This window comes from Tyto alba, unplaced genomic scaffold (genome assembly GCF_018691265.1).
Source record: "Tyto alba isolate M040663 unplaced genomic scaffold, T.alba_DEE_v4.0 Super-Scaffold_20000042, whole genome shotgun sequence".
Lineage (NCBI taxonomy): Eukaryota > Metazoa > Chordata > Aves > Strigiformes > Tytonidae > Tyto > Tyto alba.
The window spans coordinates 11,585,274-11,612,154 of record NW_024881293.1 but is presented as its reverse complement, the minus strand read 5'-3'; the positions used below and the strand labels follow the sequence as shown (position 1 = coordinate 11,612,154).

The window sequence follows — 26,881 nt, the reverse complement described above, 5'->3', positions numbered from 1 at the left end:
AAGATAGAAATCAAGTTTTATTTAAAATGTCAGCTTAAAAAAACCTCCACTTTACTGAAACTGTGGCCGAGTTACAGAATTTTAACACTCACAGCTCCTTATTAATGAAGGATCATAAGCATGCAGACTTGTACATCACTACACAATCTGAGCATCAAAGATACTGTCCCACTTGAAATACAGAAAACCTCTACCTTTGAGTAAGTTTAGAATGTAAGACACATGATTAAGATAAAAAAAAAAAAACCAAAAAAAAACAAAAAACTGTAGCCTAATCGAAATGCTTTGTGCCTGCAATGTAAAGCAGAAACTCAGTCCCTAAATGGACAATAGCTTATATCAGCAAACCAAAAAGCAATTAAACTCCACTGTCATCAAGATGTCACCCCACAGGCACGAGAGCTGAGCTAGCCATGGAGCCTGTTCTCTCACGCATGCCTGGATCTTCTGATCTCATCTAATCCAGGTTAAAAAGATCCTCCTGAATAAAATGCAGTGTATTTGCCAATACGGTTCTTTGCTGCAGAATTCATTTAGAAACTTAAACTGAAACAACCAAGCACCGCTTCCCCGGGCAAGGCAAAACCCCGCAGTACGCGACAGCTTGAGAGCAGATGCCAGAAAGCTTTCTTTAAAGAGGAACTAGGGAAAGGGAGAGACCGAGTGAGAAATAGTATCTACGGAGCCAAACACCCATCCTGCACCCTCAAAACGCAGGACAGTGGTCAGAGGCTGATGCTCGCCAGCCTCACAGCAGCAGGCTGCAGCACATGGTGCTTCGCCAGGATTTTTTGCTATGCCACTACGAGAGCTGTCACCCAGCTTCTCAAACCCATCTTTCTTAATTTGTCCCAAGTATGAAGCTCCTTGGTGGGTCTCATCTCTGAAATCCTCCCCAGCACCAAACAAGTCAAGCAAAACTCACTCCAGTGATGTTTTACATACAGAATAGTTTAAGTTTTAGGCTCAAGCCCCATGAAATTTTTTTGTTTCAACTTGGTAACTTCAAGTAAAACTTTCCAGACATGCTTCAAAAGAGTCTTTGCTTCCTAGTGCAGAACTAAATTATGGGGTTTTTTTCTGATCCTGTATTTGCAAAAATAAACCTTTAAACTCCAAAAGAACAGATGTGTCTGACACGAAGCCTGATACTCTGATCATCTGCAGCACCAGACCACAAGTGTTGTGAAAGGTAGCTTTGGTAAAGGAGCTCCAACTCACTGCATATACTGAAAAATCCTGGGACAAACCACACATTGCTCACAATCATTAAGCCAAGATGTTTGGCTAGCACAAGGTACAGTAGTTTTCCACTAGAAAGGAAAGCTACGCATATATGCAATTTAGGCAATGCCTTTCAGGAAGAAAATTAAAAGGAGGCTCAATTCCTTAGAGAAATAATTAAAGTATTGCCACTTGGTATCGAGTTTACTCTATCAGGGGGTAAAGCAGGCAACCTTGTTTGGCTGTAGGAATACCTGGCTACTGCAGACAGACCAGCTTATCTATGGGACCATTTCCTTCCCAAGTGTAGGAACTACCAAACAACTTCTTACAATCCCTATTCCTAAATTTCTACAGCAACACAGATACCATAACCAAGTAACTCTTTTTCAAGACCACCGAGATAGATACAGAATTGTTCTGTAATAAATAATAAATACAAACACACACACCATCTGAAATGACTGCAAGAGATACTGCAAGGATGCAATAGCCTGTCTCCAAAGAAAATGCAAGCTTTGTTTTTGCAAGCAACAGCTCCGGGACTTCCAGAGGACACTGAAGATTTAAACCTCCCCATCTCCAGAGAAGGGGACAGGTTACTGCAGAGAGACACCCTGCAAGAGGAGAATAAGCCCCAGGGACAGACACAGGCATAGCATAGTTCATTTTAAGAGCCACACCATTTCTGAATACTACTTCCTTTGAGAATGACCAATCCGTCATGGGATCCCATCGCTGCTGCCTCCAAGACATCCAACATCGCTGCTCCATGGGCTCGGTATCGAGCAGCTGCAGCTCTCCACCTGGCCGAAACTAGTAAGCAGTGCAATTCCACACCAAAACAGGAGGTGACTTGTAGTCTGAGGTCGAAGGGAATGTATATTGTAAGAAACAGGAAAAGATCAAAGATGGTTGCGTGGCATCACGGGCCCCCAGCTCCCCGTTAACTGAGAGACAGCTACGTATCTTCAGCACTGATGCAGAAGTCTGCCTCATTTGGGAATCCAAGTTCAGAGACTACAGGCACATTTCCCAACGGTACAGCACTCTTTTTATTTTGTGTTTTTTATCTTTGCTTTTCCAGGGAGTTAAGGGACACCTACTCATTAAGGCTAGCAAAGAGAAGTAATAATCAAAGTCGCAACTCTATGCCTGACACCAGACTGCCGCAAGAGCTTAAAGGATGATTATCTGCAGTTTAATCATTACAAACTCCCACCAATTTCACTATTACCAAGACAGGGCTACTTAATGAGGTTTTACTGTCAGAAGACCTACAGCCAACCTCTCACAATTTCCAAAAAGGCTTGTAAAGAAAAGGCTTTTTTTGGGAAAAAAGGACCTTTGCATCCCCATGCAGCTTCCAGTGTCTAATACAAATGTTCATAGCAGTCCAGTAATCAATTAAAACCATGTCTATATTGAAAGAGTTACCAAATCACAAAACATCATGCCCAATTTTTAGCAGAAAAACCCAGAAGGTCTTCACTTCAAGTAAAAAAACCCTAGTAGTTTTGATACTACTACTGCATCTCTCTGAAAAGTAAGGCTCATTTTGTGTTACTGGATTTTCTGCATCCATTATTCATTACAAAAGGGTGTTCCAGACCCTCAGTGAAACTGAGAACCTGTAGCCCTCAAAGCTATTTTAATTTTATTAGTCAGCATTGCATTCTTTAATCAAAACTGTCCATTTATTTAAACATCCTTACCTTTCTCTCCAAGTCTTGTCCTGTTCTCCCCAACCCAATCCCCAAGACAGAGGTTCAAATATCCCTTCTTTTCCACAAGCATACTAGAAATCAGCAAAATTCTGCACAAGCACTTATTTATTACCATTTTTCCTGAAGGGATTCTTCTTCTGTAACTCAAACTAAAAGCAATAGAAGGTAAAACTGGGAAAGCATAAAACAAGTTGAAACAACATTTCCCAAAGCACTTGTACAAAGATAATGCTGTGCTGGCAAATTTATCACAAAAATTTAAGCACAAACCCTGAAATAAGTTCCATTTTTTGTTACTCATAGGCAAATGGAGTTTGGGGAAAAGTGATTTTAGGTTAAATTAACACATCCCAAAGCCCACCCCTTTTTAAAAACAGCAACCCTACAGTCACTTGCTTATACAGGAGAAAAGAAGTGTTTTAAAAAAAAAAAAAAAAATTAAGTCAGAATTTAAGTTTGCTCATATGAACTGAATCTATCCCTTTTTTACAGAAGAGTACTGCATATCTTCCAACACAGCTAAATCTGTTAGCAGATACGACCACCACACTGTAAGTTAAAGATAGGGTAGAAAAAGAGAAGGTAAATATTGGTACTTCTAAAGTGCAGGCAAAGGGAAGCAAACCCTCTTAGATTTGTTTTTTGAACACGTGGATTTGCTTTGAAACACTTTTCAACACAAAACACTATTCCACAAAGAAATTTCCTGTTCTGCCTCCATACACTGGAAATACTAATAAGTGTAATGATTGTTAAAATATTCTCGTAAGAAAAGTTCAGGAGTATGGCTTCAGCATCTGTACACATTTGCATTACAAGACAATTTAGAGAGACCTTAGGCCAGCAAGAATCCCATTAAGACATCCATGCTCAAAATTCCTTGGGTAATCACCTCTTGCATGCAACACCGCTTGTTTTTGCAGCAGAATTTTATTGTAGCTATCAGATGATCTTGTTAAATTGGGAAAGGACTGAGGGGAAAAAAAAAAAAAAAAAAACCAAAACAAACAAACACAACAAAACAACAAACTGGCAGAAGGAAACTGAATCATCCAAAATTCCCAACTCTGCTAAAGGTGAACAGCAGTTCTGGTTTTCCCTGAAGGCTTTACTTAAACAGTTTTATGAGCCAAGAATCATTAAGGGGTTTTAGATTTTCTCAGATTAATATTTTAAAAGCCATTCCTCTAATATAAGATGCCTTGAACGAAGGCTTCTGTGCTTCCCCTGAAAGAAGGTTTGCTGTTTACCAGATGCTGGACATGTGGCCACCTCTCAAAAGAAACAAAAAAAGTTGTGAAAATGCTGAGAACAATTTCAATCATGGAAATCACTTGGCTCGCCATCATCTATCTTGGAAATGGTACTTTTCACCGATTAGCCTTTCTGAAGCAATACAAGCAATATTACTTTCAGTCTGTTTTGACAATGAAATCAGGTCTGTGAAATGTGAAGATGGAGGCACTTTTGGTCTGATTTCCCAAAAAGGATCACAGCAGCTACCCCTTCCTGACCCTTCCCACCCTCAATGGGCTCAAACTTGAAACGTGGATACAACTGAAAAATGATGGTTTTAAGACACTTCACTGAAAAGATTTAGAATTAGCTATTAAACATAAGGAAGACCAAGATGTGTTTCCCCTCACTGGAAGATGGGAAGCAGAAGTTGGCTGATAAGCACTCACCTGGCAGCAGCAGCAAGCTGGCCATTCAGCACAGATGCATCCAGACACCCCCAGTTCTGTGGGATGACTTCCCTGTTTCTGCTGCTCAGAGCCCAGCATCCACCATGAATACTCACCTACCCTTTGGGCCAGCTACACTCTGTTTAAAAGCTCTTATTTCAAACTTCACATGTTATTCCGCCAAATTCCTCCCCTGAACTGCTGCGTGAGTCAACAACTGAAGTCAGAGAGGGCTTGTGCCACTGCACAGGTAACTGAAGCAACTCACCTTTAGTTCTCATATTGCTACATAAATATAATACAAAGGTTTTCCAGACAGGCATCTTCCAAAACAGCCATAAAATCATCACTCTTAGCCCAAGACGAGAGTTAGTGGTTCTTTTCTGAACTGCTACCCTACAAAAGCTGCTTATGGACAATTCTTTATCTGACTGGAATTCACCTTTATTGACTATAAAACACACACATCCCCACTGTGGTGGCCAGACCTACGATGTGGATAAAAGTCACTCTTACACTTAACACTGGGAATAGTTCAACAGTTAAAAGAAAGCTTTTCCATAACCAGCTGTATCAGGTATATATACTACAAATATTTTGGTTTTAACTTTTGCACTGTACAAAATCCCCAACTACCAGAAGAAAATGTTTCCCAAATTAATACAGAAAGTGTGCCATGATAGCACAACCTAAACAACTCCCCCTTATCCCCATCATAAATAACAAAAGTTTCCATAACTGATTAAAACACCTGAGCTTTTCCATCCGAGGCTGAAGGCCATGCTGTGGAAGTGATGTAAATTGACTACAGAACCACATTTAGAGTCGATACTTGCTCCATTTGCCCTCTGTCAGCAGCTTTCCTTCTGTGACCTTATATAGTGTGTTTCACTTCTGGGTTGAAACTCCTCCATCTGTGAAACACAGCTAGTATTTCCCAGGTGGGATACAGAGACACTACTGCTTCATGCAGCCCTTACTGGAGACCATTCAGGTCTGTAAGCAAGAGCTGGACTGCATCAGTACCTCCAAAACCAAGGGTTTCCAACCCAGGGATCCTTAGATCCTAGAAGAGGTTCACAGAGCAGCAGGAGACACATGAAAGAAGAAAATTGAGTGTATTAAGAACAGCTTAATAAAACAACTTGCCATTCTGGAAAACTTTTTTGGAGATGACAGCTCAGGCAGAAGTTTAAAACCACAACCTTTTAAGCTACACTGAAAAGTAAGAATTCATTTAAATACCATTTATGCAAGAATGCTTAAGTATTCCAACATTGCTAGCTAGCTCAAAGTCTGTCTAAAATAAAGGAATAAGGATATTCTTAAATTACACCAGGTGGATTTCAGTGAATACTGAGGTGCTCCGGCTCAGACTTCATGCACCATTCCAATAATAGTCTTATAAAAACACTGAATGGGTACAGTCAGCTAGAACTCTCAGTTAAAAATAAATATTTAAAATTACTTCCAACATACCCACTTTACTGTGTTCCTCACCAATCTGCAGGTTTCCAATTATTTTTTTTTGTTTAAAGCTATTTTTCTTTCACCCATCAGGTTAAAAAGCCACTCAGACAGAAAGAGAAGCTGGCTAATTACAGCTAAAAAACTGGCTGTACACAGACTGCCAGCAAATGTACAGTTAGAAAGAGCTTGTGGAAAAAAAAAAAATCTGTCAGTTTGGCATCTTAGGCATTATATGTAACAAACAGGTAATTCACCTTTTCAGACCCAATCAAGGTAATGTTGCTTTTATAGCCAAGATATTATTTTGAGCAGTTTTACCAGCTCTCCTATGTCAGGCTGCTCATGCAGAGCAAGATGAGACATTTAATATGTTAAAATTAAGGCGAGCGATTAAACACAGCAACATGGGGTTACAACTTATAAAACAGGAATAGTGAAATATCAGAAGCTGACAGTTCTATCTGACCTAGTTTTCACTGGAGAACAGTCAAAGAGCCGAAAAGACTGAGGCGAGGCTGAAGGTGCTGAAATTCCAGTACTGGAGCTTGAAGTGCCGGGGAACAGGATTTAGAGCAAAAGCCCTCAGACATTCAAACTACCAGTGAAGCTTCACAGAGAACAAGGAACTTAAGGTTCAAGAGATTTAGTTCAATGTCAAGTGACCTCCTGGGGAGGAGGGACAGGAGGGTTTAAGCACAGCAGCGATGAAGTAACGGAGGCGTTGCAGGACCTCCTCATCACTTGCTGAACGGTGGCTACGGGGCAGCGAGAAGCCAAGGCTAGGAGGAGAAAACCTCAAGTTCTGAAACACGGGAAGAAATCATTCTAAAGCAGCACGAGTATATTTTCGAAGATATTTTAGTTGCCTTTCTTCTGAAAACATGCATGTGCTGTCAAACACCTGTGCTCATTTGCATAACAAGAGGAAAATTAAAACTCCATTATGCATGTGAACTGCAAGTACTTGGGTACCAAGGGCTACCCAGAGATGGGGGGGGGGGGTTGGTGAAAGAAACAAGAGTGATCCCATCCCAATAAGCTGTTCACATGTCTCCCTCCTGCTCCTCTATTCTGCTGCTCCAGAATGGAATAGATTTCCACCAGGCAGCTACACAATGGTTTTAAGCCTCATTAAGAAGCAGTATGTTGCTGGCCTGACATGTCAGATTTTTGAATGACCTTTGTACCAAGAACAGCGTTACCAAGCTGCTAAGAACAGAAAAAAAGTTGGTTTCCATGATTAGGAGAGGTACATTCTGGCTGTTTGCATTTATTTTAGTTCAAAAAAACCTCACCTGTCAGTAAACTAAGCCATAAAAAAAAAAAAAGCACAATTCTCTCTGAAGGGCAGCTGTGACGGCATCAGCACTGTTAGCCATTCTTAGCACTGTACTTATCACACAAGGTAAACAGGAGTGACTATCAGTTAATGAACAACACAACCCTAAGGCTGAATTTTAAAGAGAGTGCTTTCTCCACTGCAATCTTTTAATGAAAATACAGCAGTTCTAACCCACCGAATTTGCTTACGAAAGTCTGATTTATTTTAGGGCATATTAAGACATCAGGGCTGATTCATTTGCCTATGTGCTCATAAGATGGCTTAAACAAGCTGCTGAAACGTCAGTATGATCCTTATCTTCCACACAGCTTTACTACTTTTCTTTCAAGAGAAAAATATAGAAAGGCAATTTAGAGATCAGATTGACGAACTCGTTCAACCATCCCAGAACAAATCTCACCTAACACACACACACACACTGCTGAGCCTAGGAAAACAAGCCTGGACCAGTTTTCTCCTTGTGCCCAACTATATCCTATTGACACTTAAAGGGAAGCGTAATTACTAGTCTGCCAAAGTTCTACTTAAGATGATCTTCAGACCTTCCTCGCGGAGTCAGAGCCAGCCCTGTTGGAAGAGGCTACGATAAACCAAAGTCAGCAGAGCCTGGATCCTGAAGGAATCCCAAAGAAATCCAGCCACCAACACCCCACAAGCCAGATCAACCCCAAAAGCTAAAAGTAAGATGCTCAGACACAGCTTCTTTTGGATTTCAGGCAGAGGTACTCCAACACTGAACAGGGCTCTGGGTACACAATCCAACAGAAACTCAAGATTCAACGGAGATGTTATTGAAATTTCCTACCATCTTCATGGAGGAGCTAGCGATGAAGTAATCACAAACGCCAGTTTTTTTCCATCACTGAGGGAAGCTGCCCACAAAAACTCCAGCTGAAAGTATTGAGCAAGACAACTCCACTAGATTTTCTACTGTGTTATAACCTCATTTTGTTACATACCATCTGCTAACATGGCACTGCTAACAGCTTCCTCATAAATACCATCTTCTTCCAGGGGTGCTTGCTTTCTCCGATAGAAAACTGAGGGCAGCTGCCTGAAGAAGACACTACCGAGTTAAACGTGGTACTCCCTTTCCTTCAGCGAGAAGCACAGAACCCACACTGTTTCAGCTACGTCTCTATTTGCACTGCCAGGCTGGTTGGTAACAAACCTGCTCCAAAAATAAAGCGACAAACAGTAAAAGAAAGAACACACTCTTCTAAACTGGCAAAAATCTGCCTCCAAAAAAAGTCTGATGTTTCGTTGCTCCCCACAAGGACACCTGTGAAAGTTCAGGTTACAACAAATTCCAAAAATGAACATGAAAAGTTTTCAGATAAGAGCAGTAAAAACATACCACCTCTGCTGACTAAATAGAGATTGACCACAGAGCTGCAAAAAGACTCCCTGGGTCCAAGCCCAAAAGCCCTGGGAGATTTCATGCATTAAGATAGAAAATCTCTCTTGCCTGACAGAGTGAGTTGAGGCACCTCATACATGCAAAATAAGTGGTATGGCCACTGAGCCGGCACTTAATTGTCTGACCAGAATTTTTGGTCTAAATATAACAATCCGTGCAATTTCTAGTTAGCTGAAACATTTTGCTTTCTTAACTGAGCCCATCTGAGGTTAGGATAAAAGTGTGTGTGTTTCTGCTGTTAGCGTCCGTAAATTTAGTCTTAATTAGGAGCAAAAGGCCTTTATATTGAGTTAAATGGCCTTAACTGTGTAAGGGCTAAAACCTGCAACAAGATGCAGGCAGCACCTCCATTAGATACATCTCCAGTGCAGATGACTGCAGAGATTCAGCAGGAAGGTCATGGAAACACACCTGACACTACAATATCAAACCTTTTAGGTAATACAGGTAATAAGTTTGGGTTTGGTGTTTTTTGTTTGTTTGTTTTTTTTTTTTTTTTTTTTTTTTTTTCTTAAGAAACCCCAAAAGAAAGTGTTCTAGATTTTAATGCAGTGATCACTACTGGACCATTTTAATGCATTAAGAACAAAGTCCTTAATTCATAAACAATTTCAGAATCACACCTCTAGAAAAATATTTGCAATCGGGTTTAATCACCACTATGCTAGACGTCAACTAAAGTGCATACTTCAAACAAATCTAAGATATCCTATTTACGTTCATAGAGGTTAAGTATGTTTTACTTTATCCTTTATCCATTACTCTCCCCCTCCCCCCTTCCCATTTCCATATTTCTAAAGATTAAACAAAAAGCCGCTTCCTTAACAAAGCTGTGTGTTCCAGGATTCTCCATCAGCACGGGTCTGGCTCCTAGACTCCAAGCTGGGAGAACTGGTTTATTACAATACACTTGCTCAGCTGCATCATTCTCCTTTAGAAAACCACACTTCTGGAATAAAGATGAGGATTGGTGGCCACCCATTACATGTGTCAGATCATCTCTGAGGTACATCGGACCCCGGAGCTTTCAGAAACTGCACGGTAGCCATCCCCACCTCCTCAGCAGCATTAGGAAACATGGACCCCAAGGCAGGAAGCATTTCAGATCTCACAGCAGGAAAAGGAAACAGGGAAAGTACCACCAACTTCCCTACCAAAAAATCCTGACCATGAAGAGCACATAGGTACGCAGATAATTAAAGGTTCTTTTTATTATTGAGTATCTAATGGGAGAGAAGGAAGCAGAGCTTGTGGACAGGACCACCACGCTCCCATCAAAACACAGCTGACCTGGCAAACACGAAGAGGGGAAACAGCAAGCGAGGCCGCTGTCACACGTGTCACTGAAACTGAAAACACTTTTCAAAAGAAATTGGTCAGCAGAGCTCCTACGCACTTCTTAAGAGACTATTTATGGGAGGAGAGGTTGTTCTTAATTCTGTGAAAAGCAGCAGAGGTCACCAGCTCTGATGGCTGAACACCCTTGGAAGTGTGAACAGGTGCCACCAGTATTTTCAAAAATCTGTTTTAATGACATAGGAACTATTGTTTCAGGGCAAAGTCCTGCTCGGCCCAGTCTGTTGTCAGCAGCACCCACATCAGACGCTGCTGAAGGAAATGAAGCAACCCTGTGACAGAAGGCTTCTCCACTGTGACCTGCATCAACTTCGTCCCAGCTCCAGTCATTTTATAGCAGTTTCATTCTGAATCACTAGTTTACACCTTCGTTTTGGGACAGCGTGCTAAAGCCCCGCAAGTCAGGGAGTTAATGAGTTGCTGCGACCTAATCAGGCCTGCCACACCACACCTCCAGTAAGTGTCAGATGCACAAGGAACAACTTCAAAGGACGAGCAGACCTTAGGCTCTACCTGTGAGCAAGGGCTGCTCCCTTCTCCAGCCTCCCAGTGGAAAGGTGAGCCCAGCAAGAGCTGACTGACTTGCCTTATATGGCTTCCAAGGCACAATTTCCGCTTGCCCAAGCTCAGGCAGGGTGGAAAAATTTGCTTCCTTGCTACTCCGCCCATCCCGGGCTCTGAAAAGCATCCACTGAATCCTGGATCTGAAAGGAATGGAAGAATTTACACTGACATTTGCACGGAGCTCAGCTCCTTGGAAGAGGTAAAGCCACGGCTTTGGCAACAAGCTGCATCACCTCAAACACCGGGGAGAAAAGGGAGCCGAACAGCCGATATGCAGGCAGAAATCCATAGACAAGTTGTAACCACAGCCTTTATTCTCTGCATACCATATGACCGATTTTTCTTGCTATTCAGATGCACTTAAGCCTTTTAAAATTTCATGGCAGCAAACTACACAATGATGAGTCGGGAACACTATTTCCTTTCGCCAATTTATCCCTAACACACTTTACTATATACCAGGAGCTGTTTTCAGAATCAAATGAATATAGTCTCAGCTCAGGTTTACACACTACTTTCTGCACAAGTCAGTACTCCCTCTGGCATCTGCTGTTCAAGTTACTGAAGGCTGGCCTACCTTCTGGTCACAGAAAGGTTCATGCAATCTAGGTCCATGCCATTTATCAACTTCTCCGAGCATCACAGAGAAACTCTCAGACTTACCCAGCACAGACCAACCCCCTCCTGTTCACTGAATGTACATAGTCACATCCACAATCCTGAGTATCTGCAAGTGCAAGAAAGCTGCTAGCTAAAAATGAAGCACAGTAGTTGCAGTCAATTAAAAGGCGGTTTCACTCTCAACAAATGCTCTTACTTAGTGGATTATCAAGTTTTCTTATTTCTAAAAATGCGTGCATATCCACTTTTTCTAGCCTTGATTACCTGTACCAAGATCATACCTTTCTTTCACAGCAGATTTTTCTCAGTGCAAGAACCAGAGAGAGATTTGTCTCCAGCCATCAGTGGTTTGTCTATGCTTTCATCTGCTAGACACCAAATGGCAGAATACGGCTCATCCACACACAGATTCTCTCAGAAGAGAGAAAAGTGGTGGCAAAGGAGCTTAAAAAACTTGACTTTGACAATTCCCTTGTTCCCTTCTTTTTTGGGGACTGAGAAAGACAGAAACACAGCTCATTTGATTTTCTCATGGAAACCAGGAGCCAAAAACAACTGAAATCAGCGCCGGAGCTGGAAAGGTACAACAAAACTCACACAAACATAAAGTCTAGACACTGAAATGTGGAAATACGATTCAAGTAACCACAACTGGCACATAATATATTGATTGCAGCCCATCAAAGAACAGGCCCTCAGTGGGCAAGAATATAGAAGAAAGATTAAATTAGCGTCTTCCACCTCGATTGTAGAAAATATGGATCCTTTGGGCATAGTGATATGGATTGAGGTAGCATTTCTTCCATCCTGCTGGGCTTTTTGCTAGGCTTTAAGTAACACATTCATTCTTGCTAAATAATGACAATTAGCTTAAACTATCCTCACAGCACTGATCCTGTATGAACAAAACTGCCATGGGTGTCAGGTGGCTGCTCTTATCAAAGCACAGCCTATCAGCTAAACTACATGGGTCTCAAAATATTTGAGCCAAGTAGTCAAGAGGATGTTTGTACTGATGAAATCTAAATACTACAAATGTTTAGGTCACTAACTGTTTTTAGGAAGTTTCACAGTACTTGTTAACCACCATCACGTGCAGACACAAACTTAATGTCTGCCTCTACCATTAAACCCAACAGCACGATCTGGAACAGGAGCCAAAGCCAGCAGCACAACTCAAGCCTTTGCTCACACACAGATCGTCTTTCAAGATGCTGGCTCCAGCCTTCTGCCCATGATGACCTGCTTTCCTGCAGAGCAGCATGCCCCAGGCCCATGCCCAGAGGCTCCCTTGATGGTTCCAGGTTCTGCATATAAGAAGGACTAACTGCTGGTGGCAGCTGGCCTGAAGAGACTCTGAAGAACAGTAAAACATCTTGGTTTTCCATTAATGCCTTGGGCTGAAGTATTCTCTCTCCCGTATAACAAAAGCCAAGAAAAGATCTGTTGTGCAGAAGGAGAGCAGAGGGTTAACTGCAATCAGACTGTATCAGATCAGGGAAGACTCAAGGTGGAGATGTGGGCAGCTAAATCAAGTCATGCTCACAAGCAGTGACCTCTTTGAGTTAAACAAATGCTGGTTTCTTTAAATTAAAAAAGGCACTAGTCCAATGTAAAGAAAGGAGAGACCAAGTGCACGGAACAGTGTTTTTTTCTAGACTGCCTTTTCGCTGCAGCAATGCAAAAGGGATTGGATTTTCCAAGCCTGCTTTCCCAGTGCAGCAGTGATACACACCACTCTGCAAAGCAACTGCTGAGGGGCTTATCATGCTCTTCATTACAAAATTTCTTGGAAGAAAATTAGTAAAACACAAAACCCCCAGTCAAAAGGCTACTAGGTTACCATGGTGTGCCAAAGTTGCCTTATGTACATGGGATGTTTCCAAGCAACACATGAGCTACTATAGAAAACTCTTCTTATCAGCAAATCCAAGCTCCTTTCCTGGATAATGCATCTAGGTCAAGCTAAGGCACGTTGAATGTAGAAGCATAGTTTTCATGAGGTTTCCTCTGTATCCACCCTTTATGAAATATTAGTATAATTCAGATTATCAGGCTTTTTTTTTTCTTTAGCATTAAGTTCACTCCAGATAATGGTTCCTCCAGAAATATCAGTAACCTTAATTATTCAGAGGCAACTCGATCTCAACCTTCCTGACCTTATGACTCTGAGCTGATGACCACTTTTCCCCCCTCAACTTCTCCTCTCATTTCCCAAAATCCAAATAAAGCCAGTATATTACACAACCATGTTCATAAATTCAGATAACCAGTACAGGATCCCAGACATATGGTATCTCTTCAAAGTCTACCTAAACCCATGCAGCCACTCCATCCATTCAAATGCATTCTCATGTGCATTAGCAGCAAAACCACTAAGTCAGCCAAAATGTATTCTTCTCTCATGGATTAGCTGGCACAAATTAGTACGAGAGTGACGCATGCAGTCTGTCCCTTCCCATTTTTCAACATGCACAAACATCAGGGATTTGGAGACGCTTCACAAGTTTATGCTTACAAGTTACAGGCAGAACTGAGTTTAAATTGTTTGAAATGTGCAAATTGTTTAGGAGATAATACATTCACTTACTAATGAGACCTCAAATGCTTTTTCAAACAAAGCTTGCCCTCCCTCAGCAGTAATAAAGACTCTTCTGCTATCCCAACACTCGGCACTATGCAAGTGAACTATTTCAACAGTCACCATCCCTCTGCCAAGCAGCACTATGACAAAAACTAACTAAACAGGACAGAGCACTTCAGACAGGTTTAGAAAAAAAAAAAAAAAAAAAACACCACCACACAACCCTGATGTTGGAGGATCAGCAGTAGATTCCAGGCTCTGTGAGTTGACTGGCTCCCGGCAGGAGCTGCTGCAGCACAGGCCGGCCAGGCAAGAGGTCACCAGCAGACAGACCGCTCCAAAGAGACTCATCTGCACACCGTGTTTGACCAGGTATGCTTCAGACAGAAGTAAAAAAAAAAAATAGAATAGCTTTCCTTTCTGCCTTTGCTGCTGTTTAAGTGGAATAAAAAACCAACTGTGGTATATGCTGAAAAGGAGCAAGGGTTTAATCTTGCTGGGTGATGAATACAATCACCAGGATCCAGCTGTTCAAGCCATTGATACGAGTGCCAAAACGCTCCACTTGCTTATCTTAAAAAAAAAAAAAAAAAAAAGAAAAACAACAACAGAAAAACAACCTAGCCTCATAAAAATAATCTAAGGGGTTAATCTTCAAGGTTGCTTCCCCCAGCATTGCTAGAGAGCAAAAAGTTATCAATGCTCAAATTCAACGTCTCCAATTAATGGTGTTTCATGATTGCTGATAAAAAGCAGATCACGTTTGAAAAAAAAAAAAAAAAAAAAAGCATCATCGGTCACAAGGATTCTGTCACAAACTTTCTATTTTTCCCTTGGCACATCACCAATTAGACCTACTTCTGTAGTCTGCTACCACCAGTATAAAAAAAAAAAGCATAATGGGTTTATAATTTGCCACCGAATCCCATAGCAACTGTACGTCACTTTAGATGTAAATTACAGACAATTCTTTCCCATGCAATTTGAAAACTATAGAGATGAATCTATAATTTGAGCAGATCCAAATGGTATATGGTTGAGAGAAAAAGCTACCCTAAATAATTGAAAGGAAACTGCCACAGGCCAAAACATTCCTCGTGCACAATGTTAAATGTCTCTTTGTCCCCTTCCTTCAAATGGGAGGTGCCACATTCAGGTCAACATTAAGAACATTTAGCAGGAGTTTAGCAGTTCACTATGTTCTGCATATCCTGTCCCATTTCTGCTGATTGCGAGGAGATGTACGTGTACAATGAGCTTCCTCTCCAGCCAGGCTCCTCTGATTCATTTAGTCATGTCACCGACTCATGTTCCCGATGTCGTAATAGCTTCAATTTTGACGGACTACAGCATCAGTGAATTAAGAGGACAGGAAAAAACAGGTTACAGGAAAGGAAGAATGATGCAAAAAGCTTTAAGATAATTCAATGAATTTTGATTCGAACGCCGGATTGTTCTCCTCCTCCTGACACCTGCAAGCAGCTTTCAATTCCCAAGTCAGCATGAATACGCATTACCCTAAAGACCCTGTAATGACAGCAGGAGCCTTCATTTTGTATTTCGTACTTTAAACACAGCAAGATGAAGGCATCTATAACAACCTGCTCTAAAATCAAAGTCTGAAAAAGTTCTTTCAATAAGCACTGACTACAAGGGGTCGGTTTAACCCTAACCTTTGAGAAAGCTTCTGCCACAGTCGGTTGAAGAGCACAGAAGGCACTGGGAAGATGATTTGGGAAGCCAGGTCTGTCAGACCATGGTTCCAAAATTCATTTCAGCTAGTAGGGCACAGGGGCAATGTGCTTTGGTTATCTCAGCTTAGCCCCCAATAAATATTTGTGCATCTGCCAAAGTTCACCAGTGAATCAACCGGTGGCTTCAGTTCAAAATACTCCGTGTAGCAGCGGCGGAGAGGTACAAGGGGAGCAGGAGGCACTGGTCAGCTGCTGCACCACGCGCTGACCAACGCAGGGATGCACCGACCCTCTGTGCAGCCTCCTAAAATCACAAGGCTACCACACAAGCCAGGACATAAGCCTGGCCTCCATCAGCTATGGTTAGGCCAGCACATAAGCCACAGATAATAGAGAAAGGTGTGCAGCTGCAGTCACGTCATCCATTATTAAAAAGACGATCCATCACACAAGCTCACTAGTACCGCTCCTCAAGCCACAAAGAGTTTTTGAATAAATGTGTGAAAGTTGGGAAATTCCAAGGTAAGGGTTCCAGGAACAGCCCTACCACTGTTTACATGCCATCAGCACCCACACCACAACAGCACGAGGAGAGGTACCTACAGCCAAGCGACATTCAGCTCTACCATGTAGCATTTTAAATCATGCATTGAGACTTCTACTCACCCAGAAACCCCCCAGGATGTTGCTAAAAAAAAAAAAAAAAAAAAAAAGGGGGTGTGAAAAGCAAAGGATGAATGCCATGGGTGGAGACATATCTAGGTGTATTAGGCGAGGACAGACACAACATCTAGTCATCAAGCATGCAGGACAGGGTCCAGGACAAAGAATGAAAGAGGAAAACAAAGTAGGGGCAGGAAGAGTTCTCTTGTACCTTGACATCGGCAGCAAGAAAGCTGGAGGCAGACCAGAAGAGATGGGGAAAAATTCATCCCCTGCCTTCCTGCCTTTTTTTTTTTTTTTTTTTTTTGAGTTAGGAAGGCCTAAACAGAGCCTGTACACACACCCAAAGGGAATGCAGAAAACTGCAAGCTAATATGGAATTACACTCCTTGGAGAACCAGGAGTTGATTTAGGCTAACACACCAAACCGGCTCCATTTCATCAGTGGACAAATTGACTTGGGACACATTTTCCACCGCTCAGCCTTCAGCTGCAGAGCTCAGCAGTCAGTGCTCATGGTTTCACAACTGCGCGGAAGCAGCTTCAGGGGCAGCAAGCTTCACAAGGAACAGATGGGTGACATCTTAAAGTGTCCCCTATGAAGCCTGTGGGGTTTGGTTTTGTTTTTTTTGTTTTTTTTTTTTTTTGGGGGGTTTTTTTTTGTTTGTTTGTTTTTTTAAGATTTGTATTTCTTTCAGGTGAGCGTACCCCACTGCTGACAGAGACAGAAATCCTTTTATGGCTCGCAAGGAGCCGGCAGCCCTGTGATCTGGACCTCTTCAGCCACAGCTCCATGATCTTGGTGCATGATACAGAAACAGCTCGCTGAAACACAGAGTTGGGTATCAATCTGCAGACCTGCGACCGTTTTCTTCACCAGGATACAGACCATTTAGCAGAGACCCAATTGAGAAACACTCAAGACGACAAATATGTTTCTTCATAGTCCTGCTGCCTGATCCACACATGGTACAGCTCCACACCAAGAACGCAACTGCTCTGGCACAAGGGACACTAAAAACAAATGGCAGCTCGCCCGGCTGGGTGATCATTTTTGGATTATGTAATCCCAATACATTATTATTAGACCAAGAACAAACTCAAGCAAGCAACTGAAGACATTAGCCTGCCTGTTCTGGCAAAGAGACAGAGAGACTTGTCGCAGAAATCGCACTGACGTGCTATCCCAGTGCATAAAACAGGTCAGACTGCACACATGTTGGACTTCAGGTAACACAAACAGCAGTATTGGATTCCAGGCCATTATACATATTACACAACGCTGTCGTCAGTTATACCACGTTTCAAACCAAACCGAGCAGAAGCAGCCTTAGCAAATTTTTTCCATTTACCTACTGCGGACCAAAATTAAATCAGAGCCTAGACTGAACAAACACACGCTCCAAAGGTGTGTTATAAAGTTGCTTCTTGGCATCACCATAGCCGAGCATTTCAGAGGAAGCAGAGACATTCAACAAGCTGGAGAAACTGTTTATAGAACAAATGTAGAATGAGCATATGTGTTTAATAGCCCACTAATTGTTGCGTTATTCACTATACAAACAAGTGAGCTCTTCTGCCCTTATCCTTTCCTGCCCATTTAATCACCAGTAGCCTTTGACTATTTCTCTTTTGGGTGGCGGTGAAGGAAGCAAAGTTCATTAGTGGCCGTTGGCCACCAAACAATCTAAAGACCAGACTTCATTTAGAAAATAAACACCACTATTCATGTGTGACACGGACTCAGAATAGCTTCCCAAAATATTTAACACAGCTGCCTGTAGTCTTCCTACTCTCCCTCCCTCAAAAGAAAAAGCTTTCCTAATATATAGGAAAGCGTTTATTTGTATTCTGTTTTCTTTTTTACAGGAAAAAAGCTAATAACTCAATCTATCCCAAGCACTTATTGCTACTGACTTCGCATAATGCTGATAAACACTCATTAAAATATAAGTTGATAAACCCTGGTACAGTAATTACCTTCATCCTCATACAGAAATTACCCAATTCAGTGATGTGATGTAACCAACACCCTAAATTAAAAATAGTGTTGTGACAACATATGGTTTATCCTACAGAAGCTGGCAGGCAGGACGCTCCTAATGACAAATGGGTTAGGTTCCCAGCTTCCCCCAGCTCCCTGGCAAGGTGAGGAGACAGATACACTCTTCGCAGGATCACAGGCGGAAAAAAAAAAAAAAAAAAATTACAATAAAAAGGACAGCTTTTAATCCCTCTCCAGTCCATCCTAATGACAGATACCAAGTATTGCCATTATTCTTTATTTACATGACTAATAAGCTCTCTGGATGCATTTCAAGGGAACATCTCAGAAAAGACAATCTGGAAATTTCAAAATACAGCCCCAGCCTGAAGCCACCTCCCTCCGGGGAACAGAGCACCGAGCTGGGGTGGTGGTGGGGAAACACACACACACACACAGCCGGGTGCCCTGGAGAGGGTGGCAGGGAGGAAGGGGGGACACCCCCCCCCCAAAATGCGGGATGTCAGCACCGGGGGTGGACCCACCCCACCCCCCCACGACACGTCCCCGGGGTAAGACCGGCCCCCCCCCCCCCCCCCCCCCCCCCCGGGGCCCTGGAAACCCACGTCACGGTGAAGAGGGAGGCGGGGAGTGGGGGGGCCGCACCCTCTCCCAAGCTCACCGGGCGGAGGGGCGGGGGGGGAACCGACGGCCATCGCCTCCCCCAGCCACTTACTGGGGCCCGACAGTGGCTTCCAGTCATCTACCGGAAGGACACCGAGAGCCACCCCCCAACCCCCCCAGTATCTACCGGGAGGCGGCACCGAGCCCTCGGGGTCCCCCAGTTACCCACCGGGGGGGGGGTGGGGGGGGGCAGGGGGCCATACTGGGATCCCGGCAACCGCTACCGGGGAGGCTCCATCGACACCTCCCGGTTCCCCCTCAGGCACTTACCGGAGGATCACGACCCCTCTCCGGTCACCTCTCGTGGCGGGAGGGACCCACGGGGCCCCCTCAAACACCAACGGCGTGGGGCTGGACACCGGGGTACCCCCAGGGCGTTACCGGGGGGCACAGCAAGCCCCCTCCGGTCTCCCTCCGCCACCCAACCATGCGATCGCCCCCCTCCTCCGGTTTCCCCCGCAGAAAGGGGGGCGGGGGGGGCCCCCCCACCCCACATCTCGGTTTCTCACCGGGGAGGGCCTCACACCCCTCGCCTCCTCCCCCCCCCCCAATTTCCCCAGTCATCCGCCGGGGTCCGCCCCCCACTACACACCCCACAGCGGCAGGACCGAGCCCCCCCCCCCCCCCCCCACCTCACGAAGAGACACCCCCTCCTCTCGTTTAACACCGACGCCGGTGCCAACCCCACCGGTGCCGCCCGCGGGGCTCCGGCCAGGGCCTCGTGGCGACCAACCGCCCGCCCGCCCGGCCGTGCCCACCGCCCCACGCCCGCCGCCCCTACCTTACAGGCCTGGTAGCTCTCGAAGGCGCGCAGGGCGCTCTCCGTGAGCTTGACGTGGAAGACGGAGACGCGGGTGCCGCGGCCGAGGCGGCCGCAGGACAGCCCGTACCCGCGCTCCGGCTGCAGCGCCGCCATCTTGGGACCGTCTCCCCCTCCGCGCCTGGGCCGCCGGGGCCTCCCGCCGCCGCCACGCCCCCCTTATGTATTATTCATAACGCCCGACCGCCTCTCCACCAGCCCCGCCCACCCAGGGCGCCTGTTGCTGGGGCAAGGAGGTGGGCAGCGCGCTGTCCCATTGGCCAGGCCCCATCTGCCGCCGCGCTGGATTGGATGATAGCTAGAGGAAGGCGGGGATATGCAAAACAAGGCCGCGGGGCATGGCGGGGAGGGTGGTTTGGTGCAGCCCTCCAGCGCTGGAGGACCCCGAGGGATTGGGGCGGCGGGCGGGTGTCCCCCATCCCCCGGGCATAACCCCCCCGGACACGGCTTGGGGGGCCCGGGCGTCACCCCCGGGCAGGGCCCGTAAGCCCCAGGTCCTCCCCCCAACCCCGGGCAGGGCCTGGGGAGACCCCCATGGCGTGGCTCCGTGCTCACTGGAGGCAAGTGACCCCACTCCTGGAGCATCCCCTGCTGTGGGGGTTGTCCTCTCCTGCCACAACAGTGGCAGAGCTGCGCAGAGGTCCATAAAAATTTCTCCCCCAAATTAAACAACCTCTCCTGGCTCTTGCTGCAGCCATGGACATGTGGCAAAAGCGGGGGGGGGGACAACCAAGGGGAGTATCCCCCCTTGCGCTGGTAATGAAGAGGCCCCGGCATGAAGGAATTGTCTTTTATTTGGGAAGTTCACAGTCAGTTTGGGGCAGGAGGACAGTACTACAACCCCCCCACCCCCCCAATCCATGAGCAGAGCTGGGACTGGAGCGGCAGCAGGCCCCGGGGGCGGCCCCAGGCTGGAGAGAGCTGCAGGGCAAAGCGGGACTCCGAGAGCTTGGACCTACACGAGACAGCCTGGCGAGGGGGTCTCCAGTGCTCCCCTCCTGCAACCCTCCCGCCACGGGTTTCTTTGGCTTCCTTTGGACATTGCACGCTCTGGGGGTAGTGCCAAGGAGGGGAGCGGGTGCCTGCGGGAGGGCTGAGCCGCTGGCAGCCCCCCAGGACACAAGGAATAGCACTGCACATGCCCCATGGCACGTCCGCATCGCTTCCCTTCCCACAGCCCGGCCGCAGAAACCACCCTGCCTGCTCATACCCCACATGGCTTCCTTCCACACGCTTCCCCCCTGCCCATCCCGCCACGTCGGCAGGACCATGGTGCCCAGTGGGGCTCACCAGGCTGGGGACAGTGACAGCAGACTGGTGTGCAGGAGCTCCCGCTCCCCCCTGACACGCTTCGGGGCTGGGCTCCCAATTTCCAGGAGGGTGCTTGGGGGGGCGCGTGTCTCTGCTCTTCCTGCGGCTCCATCCCTGCAGCTGCATCCCGCCTGCGCCGGGAGGGGTATGGGGGGGATGTCAGGAGGGGGATCCGGCACCCCGGCAGAGAAAGCATTAGTGTTTCTGCAACTGCGAGTCCGTGGGGAGGGGTCGGTGGAGCCCCTTGACATGAGAGAGGCACGTCCCAGCGCAGGTCCTGTGCTGCGGGGCCGCTCCGCCACCATCCTCAGTTCCTCGCTGCGATGACCACGGATAAGGCCACACCACCGAGCGCGATGGCTGTTGCACCGAAGAGCCACTTCCAGGGGATGGACTAAAGAGGAGAGACCGGCAAGGTGACGGGATGCAGGCGGCGTGGCGTTGAGGCTCGCTGGCAGCGGGGCCGCACGGCCCTGCCTACGCTGGCACGGGGCCGCACCGAGCTCCCAATGCGCATCCGAGATATCGCAGCCCAAAAAGGCAAGCGCTGCGTCGGCTCTGCCCGGCGCGTGGCCGGCACGTCCGCGGGGACAGCGTGTGCCACCGGCTCTGCCCAGCTGACAGGGCTTTCCACCAGCACAGCCAGCAGGCTCCCGACCGCAGCAGCTGGGAGCAAAGTCCGGACTCTCCAGCTGGCACCGCCGGGACCTGGCGGACGGAGCCAGAAGCGCAGCCGCAACTCTCGGTGTTTTCCTGGCAAAGCTGCTGGAGCGTGGGCCCCCAGCTCCCGCCAGGATTGCTGCCCTCACATCACATTAGCAACCCCCACCCCGCCTGGGAGCAGGACTGTGTTGACCCCCAAGGACCTGGCGGACACTAAAAACATCCCCTGTGCCCAGCCCAGCGCTCCCCCCACCCCAGGGGTGACCCCCCACCCAACCCGCTCTGCCACCATCTCCCGAAGGTCAGCACTACTCCTTACCCAGGGCAGCTTGTCTTTGCATTTCCCCGGCGCGCCGGCGGCGCTGGGATTCCCAAGCATCTTCCTGTACATCTCCGTCTCCATGTTCTTCTGGTCCGCGTGCTTCTTCACCAGCTTGGAGAGCTCAGCGTGGATGGTCTGGGGAGGAGAGAGCGGCGCTGTGGTTATCAGCCCTGCACCATCCCTGTGGTGCAGGGGAGGGGACAGGGACTGCAGTGCCACCAACAACAGATCTGATCACCCTGGGGCCGTGGAAGAGCTTCGTGGAACAATTTAGAAGCAGCCAGGGGGGCTGATGGCCAGATCCTGCCCTGCTCCCCTGCACTGAGGAGCTGCACCAGGCTGGCATGGGACATCCAGGCTGAGTGCCCCGTGGGTCTGGGTGCCCCTCTATGCTTTCTGGCCACCCAAGCCATTCCCAGCCTGGCAGCAGGGAGCAGAGCCCAGGGCTGATGCCAGACATTGGGAAAAGGATTTTCTTCTTTGATCAAGATGGAAAAGTGTCTGCCTTGGGGACAGACATGACCGAGCTCTCCCACTTTTCTGTCTGGAAGCAGGCTGGGAAAGCAGGCTTAAACTCAGCCTGGTTTGAAGCAGGATTGCAGCAAGATCCAGGAGCATGTCGGTACCTGCCTGGCTGTGCCAAGCAGCAGTGATGGTTGGGACAGGGGGGAGCATCGCAGGAGAAAGCTCTGCGTCCTGCACGGAGCTCACAGGCTCCCAAAAAAGCAGTGAGAAGCACCGTCGAGCCGAGCGTGGAACCACCAGCCATTCCCAGAGCCGGCGGCAGCAGGAAGGACGTCGCAGTGGCTGCGGTGGCCCAACCGTCGGGTGCTGCGACCATGCTGTGCCCTCTGCTGGGGATGCCATGAGCCGGGTGGCTCCAACAACCTCCCCAAAACACTGGCCCCAGCCACTCACACGGACTGGCCCACGCCAGCTCGCCTGGGGACCAGCCAGGGCTTCACCAGACCATGCCATGCTCAACACTGCTACCCTGAACGTGAGACTTTGGAAGTCTGGAGGGTGCAAAGCACCTGCAGGCACCCCCGAGCTCACCGGGACTGGCACATCAGTGTAGGACAAACATTGGCATCCCCACCCCACTCCCCAAACGTGTGTTTTCCAAGGGGTCAGGAGAAGGGAGCCCAGTGGCTGCTGGTCTGTCACAGCTGAAAGGGGCCGACAGCCGCAGAGAACCAGGTTTCCTCATCCGAGGCAGGTGGAGCTGAACATTTCTCGAGTCTGTTTTCACCACCCTTAGCCTTAGCCCGTGACTCACCGACGCATGTTTAACGCTGCTGTCTGGAGTGGCACGGCCACTTCCCCAGGAGTCCCGGCAGTCAGCCGGAGAGGCCAGTAATTTGCTGTACTTGTGGTTTCACTGGTAACGTCACTGCCGGGCATTTTGATTTTTCACCCCTCTCCAATTAAAAGCTTCATCTGAACGGGCTGGCGAGCAGCAACCCCACCAACACTGACATGCTGGAGATGCACAGGGGGAAGCTGCTCCCGACGCTGCCTGCATCGCTTGTGCTCTCACTCACCACAGCTGCCCACCCTAACCTTGCTGGGAAGCGAAGGGTTTGAGATCCTGCTCATCCTTCCTTGGGAGTGACAGCAGACCACGAGCTCTGCAGGTGCTGTGGGACCACTGAGCACCTGCTTTTCCCAGTGCCCCATCCTCCCTGTGCCCTTCAGGCACCAGATCATGACACAAATCATGATGGTCTGGTGAAACTCCCAGGAAAGTGGATAAAACAACAGACCCAGTTGAGGACTAAAGCCCACCTGTAGAACTAAGCCCCCCGCCTCGACCCCATGCGGGCAGCACCTCCCTGCCTCTCCTCCAGCTCACCCAGGCTCAATCCTGCTGCAGCCATTTCCTGGTGCTGGCTTTTGATTTCTCCCGAGGCTCCAGTCCTGCAGCTGATCATTAACTGACAGGAAATTCCTGACCCAGAGCTTGCCCTGGCCTGGGCACTGGACTGAGGTCTGGGCTGCTCCCACCGCCCAGTGAATCACGCTCCGAGACGCCGAGCGAGTCGGCGAGGACTCAGCTCTGCTCCGCTTCCCGGAGCCATGGCAAAAGCCACTGGAGCCAGCCGGAGCAGCCAGAACCGTACACGCAGGATCGCTGGAGCAGGTATGGGTTGGCAGGGAGTCCTGCCACCACAAGGACCAAAGGGCAAAGAGAGAGTCTCGCAACATGGAGATAAGGGACTCACCAGCCCAGCCGAGCTCAGATGTTGCACCATGGGGTATATCAGCCCAGGGCTGCCCAGGCGGTGGGGGAAATTTCCAGCTTCCCTTCATGGAAAAAGCTGGGAATGGCTATGGGCGGCTTCAGCCTTCCACAGGGGACACCGAGGTGTGCAGGAACATGGCCAAGAGGAGAGCATCTGACAGACACCCAGCTCAGCAGGATCAGTGGCAGCATACAACAGCAGCCTACCTTGTTTGAAGGCTCCAGCTTCAACGCCGCCTTTAAGATGGGGATGGCCTCTCTGTATTCGCCCTGCTGAGCCAGGACCTGGAAAGCGAGATGCGACTTGAGCAGGACGGCTGAGGCCTGTCCCTCAGTCCTGCTGTGGAGAAGGGACTGCAGCACCTGCCGCACACCTGGCCTCACCTTGCCCTTTCGGAAAAGAGCCTTGATGTTCCCCGGCTGGTGCTCCAGGACGAGGTTACAGGACTTCAGGGCTGCCTCGTAATGGTCCAATTTAAGCTGAGAGGCTGCCAGGTTGTTGAGACATTTCACCTTCACATCTAGTAGCTCAGCCTCCTCATCCGGGCTAAAGTCAACTGTGAAAATCCCAGAGCCAGGTTACAGCAGGAAGGGAGCCCAGGCGACCCTCGCCCAGGGTGGGAGTAGGTACCTTTTGAGCTGGAGCTGATGATCTTGAGGGCGATGTCATAGGAGTTGATGGCCAGCACGTAATCTGCCTGCTGGTAGAAGAAGTTGCCGCGCTCCCGCTTGCGGTTGGCCAGCTCTATCTTCTCCTTCCCGCTGAGCAGCTCCAGGTCCGGTGCATCCTGAGCCGCCAGCAGCTCCACCTCCAGGGTGAGGGCTGCGTTGGGTGGGACGTCAGGGCTCCTGCGCAGAGAAGGGCACAAAGCCGTGGCACCAACTGCCACCTCTGCCAGTCCCACCAGCCACTGGGCCATGTAAATTTAGCACCACGGCCCAGAAATCAGAGCCACAGAAGTTCCCTGGGATGGGCTGTGATGCAGATCACCTCCCGCCCCAGGCAACACACGCTGCCATCCCCTGCATGTGGCAAGCAAGCTGGGTCTCCCTATCTGTGGAAGGTGTGGCTTGCTGGCTGGGCTGTCACTGGGAAAGCAGAGGACAGCTTTCACAGCCCTGTTTGGGGCCATCCTGCCCCATCCTGAGCCCTCCCCACTCACCTGCCCTGAGTGCCATAGCAATACTTTGCATCCGACACAATCAAAGCCGTCTCCCCCATTTCCAGGAGCTGCACACACAAGTCCAGAGCCTGCACAGAAGAACACCATGGGGAGGGAGCATAAGCAAGGGCAGAGGGGCTGCTTCCAACCTTCAAACGCGGATGTTGCTGACCCCAAACCCTCCCTAGGCCTCCCAAGGTGAGGTCCTGATCTGCAGGGCAAAATTAAGGCAGCGATAAATCCAGGCAAGCTTTCTCCCAGCCCTGACCTGCAAGACATCGCAGTCCCCCAGCGTGAAGGTGAGGGCAGGGTTCTCCTCCACCACACTGCCATCCTCCAGCGTGGCCTTCAGGCGGATGGTCACATTCTGGCCCTTGCGTGGCCGGGTGTCCACCCCCTGGCCCGGCACCAGCGTCTTCTTCCTGAGCAAGCCACTCCCTGGGCAAGGAGAAGCCAGATGCATGTTAGCCCATGGTGGGTAGGGAAAACCCTGTCTCCCACCACCCTCCTCTGACTCCTGGGCAGCCTTCATGGCATGGGAGTGACGGCCGAGCTGCGGAGAAGCCCATGAGCCCCCACAAGCCTAGCGCACTCCCGCCTGGGCTCTCACCCAAAACATCGAGCCACTCCTGGGAGTCTTCAGCCACTTCCCCCCTGCCCTGCTCCTGGGGCTGGGTGTCCTCCCGCTGCGGGGCCGGCGGCCTGCCCACGTCCTCCAGCGGGGGCAGCTCGCTCAGGTCCTCCTCCTCTTCCTCCTCTTCCAGGACCTCGAAATCCTCTGCCGTGTCCAGCTGAGCGGCATCACCCATGGGCGACAGCTCGGTGCCGGTGCCTGCCCTCCCCGGGGAGCCGCTCCTCGGTTCCTCCCCGCTGGAGGCCATCGCGGCGGAGCAACCTGGAGAGGGGAGAGAGGGCAGGGGTCAGGCCTACGCTTACCGGGGGTTGACAGATGGGATGGGGACGCGGCCGCCAGGCCCGGGACCCTCGTGGGGGGGATGCGCGGCTCGGGCAGGGGAGATCCCGCCGGCTCCAGGGAAGGAACGGGCCCCGTTGGAGGAGGGGGCGGGAACGCGGCCGCGACCCGGTACCGGGGATACGCCACCCCGCGCGCCCCCCGCCGCCACGTGCCTCCCCCCACCCCCGCGGGGCCCACGTCACTGTCACCGTCACGCACCGGGATTCCCCCTCCCGCCCCCAGCAACGACCGCCGCCGCCGCGCACCCCCCCACCCGCGAACCAGCGGCCGCCGGCCCCGCCCCGCCCGCTCCTATTGGACTGGACCCGCCCACCGCGCTGACGCCATTGGGTGGGGAGAACGCTCGTCAGCGAAGCTTTGCGC

At 48.9% G+C, this 26,881-nt stretch overlaps 2 protein-coding genes across 6 annotated transcripts in view; both read right to left on the bottom strand.

Annotated features, from left to right (window-relative positions):
• ELL (elongation factor for RNA polymerase II) overlaps positions 1–19,969 on the bottom strand; it is a 56,376-nt gene extending 36,407 nt beyond the window's left edge. For both annotated transcript variants that reach the window (XR_006165497.1, XM_032993651.2), the window contains exon 1: positions 19,800–19,969. Coding sequence is in view for 1 of the 2 variants with exons in the window: in XM_032993651.2 (XP_032849542.2) it covers positions 19,800–19,934 (135 nt within the window). In the remaining variant the exon portion in view is untranslated. The remainder of the gene's footprint in view (positions 1–19,799) is intronic.
• A 645-nt stretch (positions 19,970–20,614) lies between these two features.
• Positions 20,615–26,796, bottom strand: FKBP8 (FKBP prolyl isomerase 8). Of its 4 annotated transcripts, none has more exons than XM_042794938.1 (9): positions 26,780–26,796; positions 26,153–26,437; positions 25,811–25,980; positions 25,543–25,631; positions 25,011–25,228; positions 24,764–24,936; positions 24,587–24,664; positions 22,132–22,269; positions 20,615–21,543 (listed from the first exon to the last, which is right to left on the bottom strand). In XM_042794938.1, the coding sequence occupies exons 2-9, from the start codon at positions 26,421–26,423 to the stop codon at positions 21,457–21,459; spliced, it is 1,224 nt and encodes a 407-aa protein (XP_042650872.1). In that variant the 5' UTR covers positions 26,424–26,437; positions 26,780–26,796; the 3' UTR covers positions 20,615–21,456. The 4 variants fall into 4 exon arrangements, with proteins under 4 accessions (XP_042650872.1, XP_042650873.1, XP_042650870.1 ...); XM_042794939.1 differs by having other exon boundaries at positions 26,772–26,794; XM_042794936.1 differs by lacking the exon at positions 26,780–26,796 and adding an exon at positions 26,717–26,762.
• Positions 26,797–26,881: the final 85 nt, after the last annotated feature.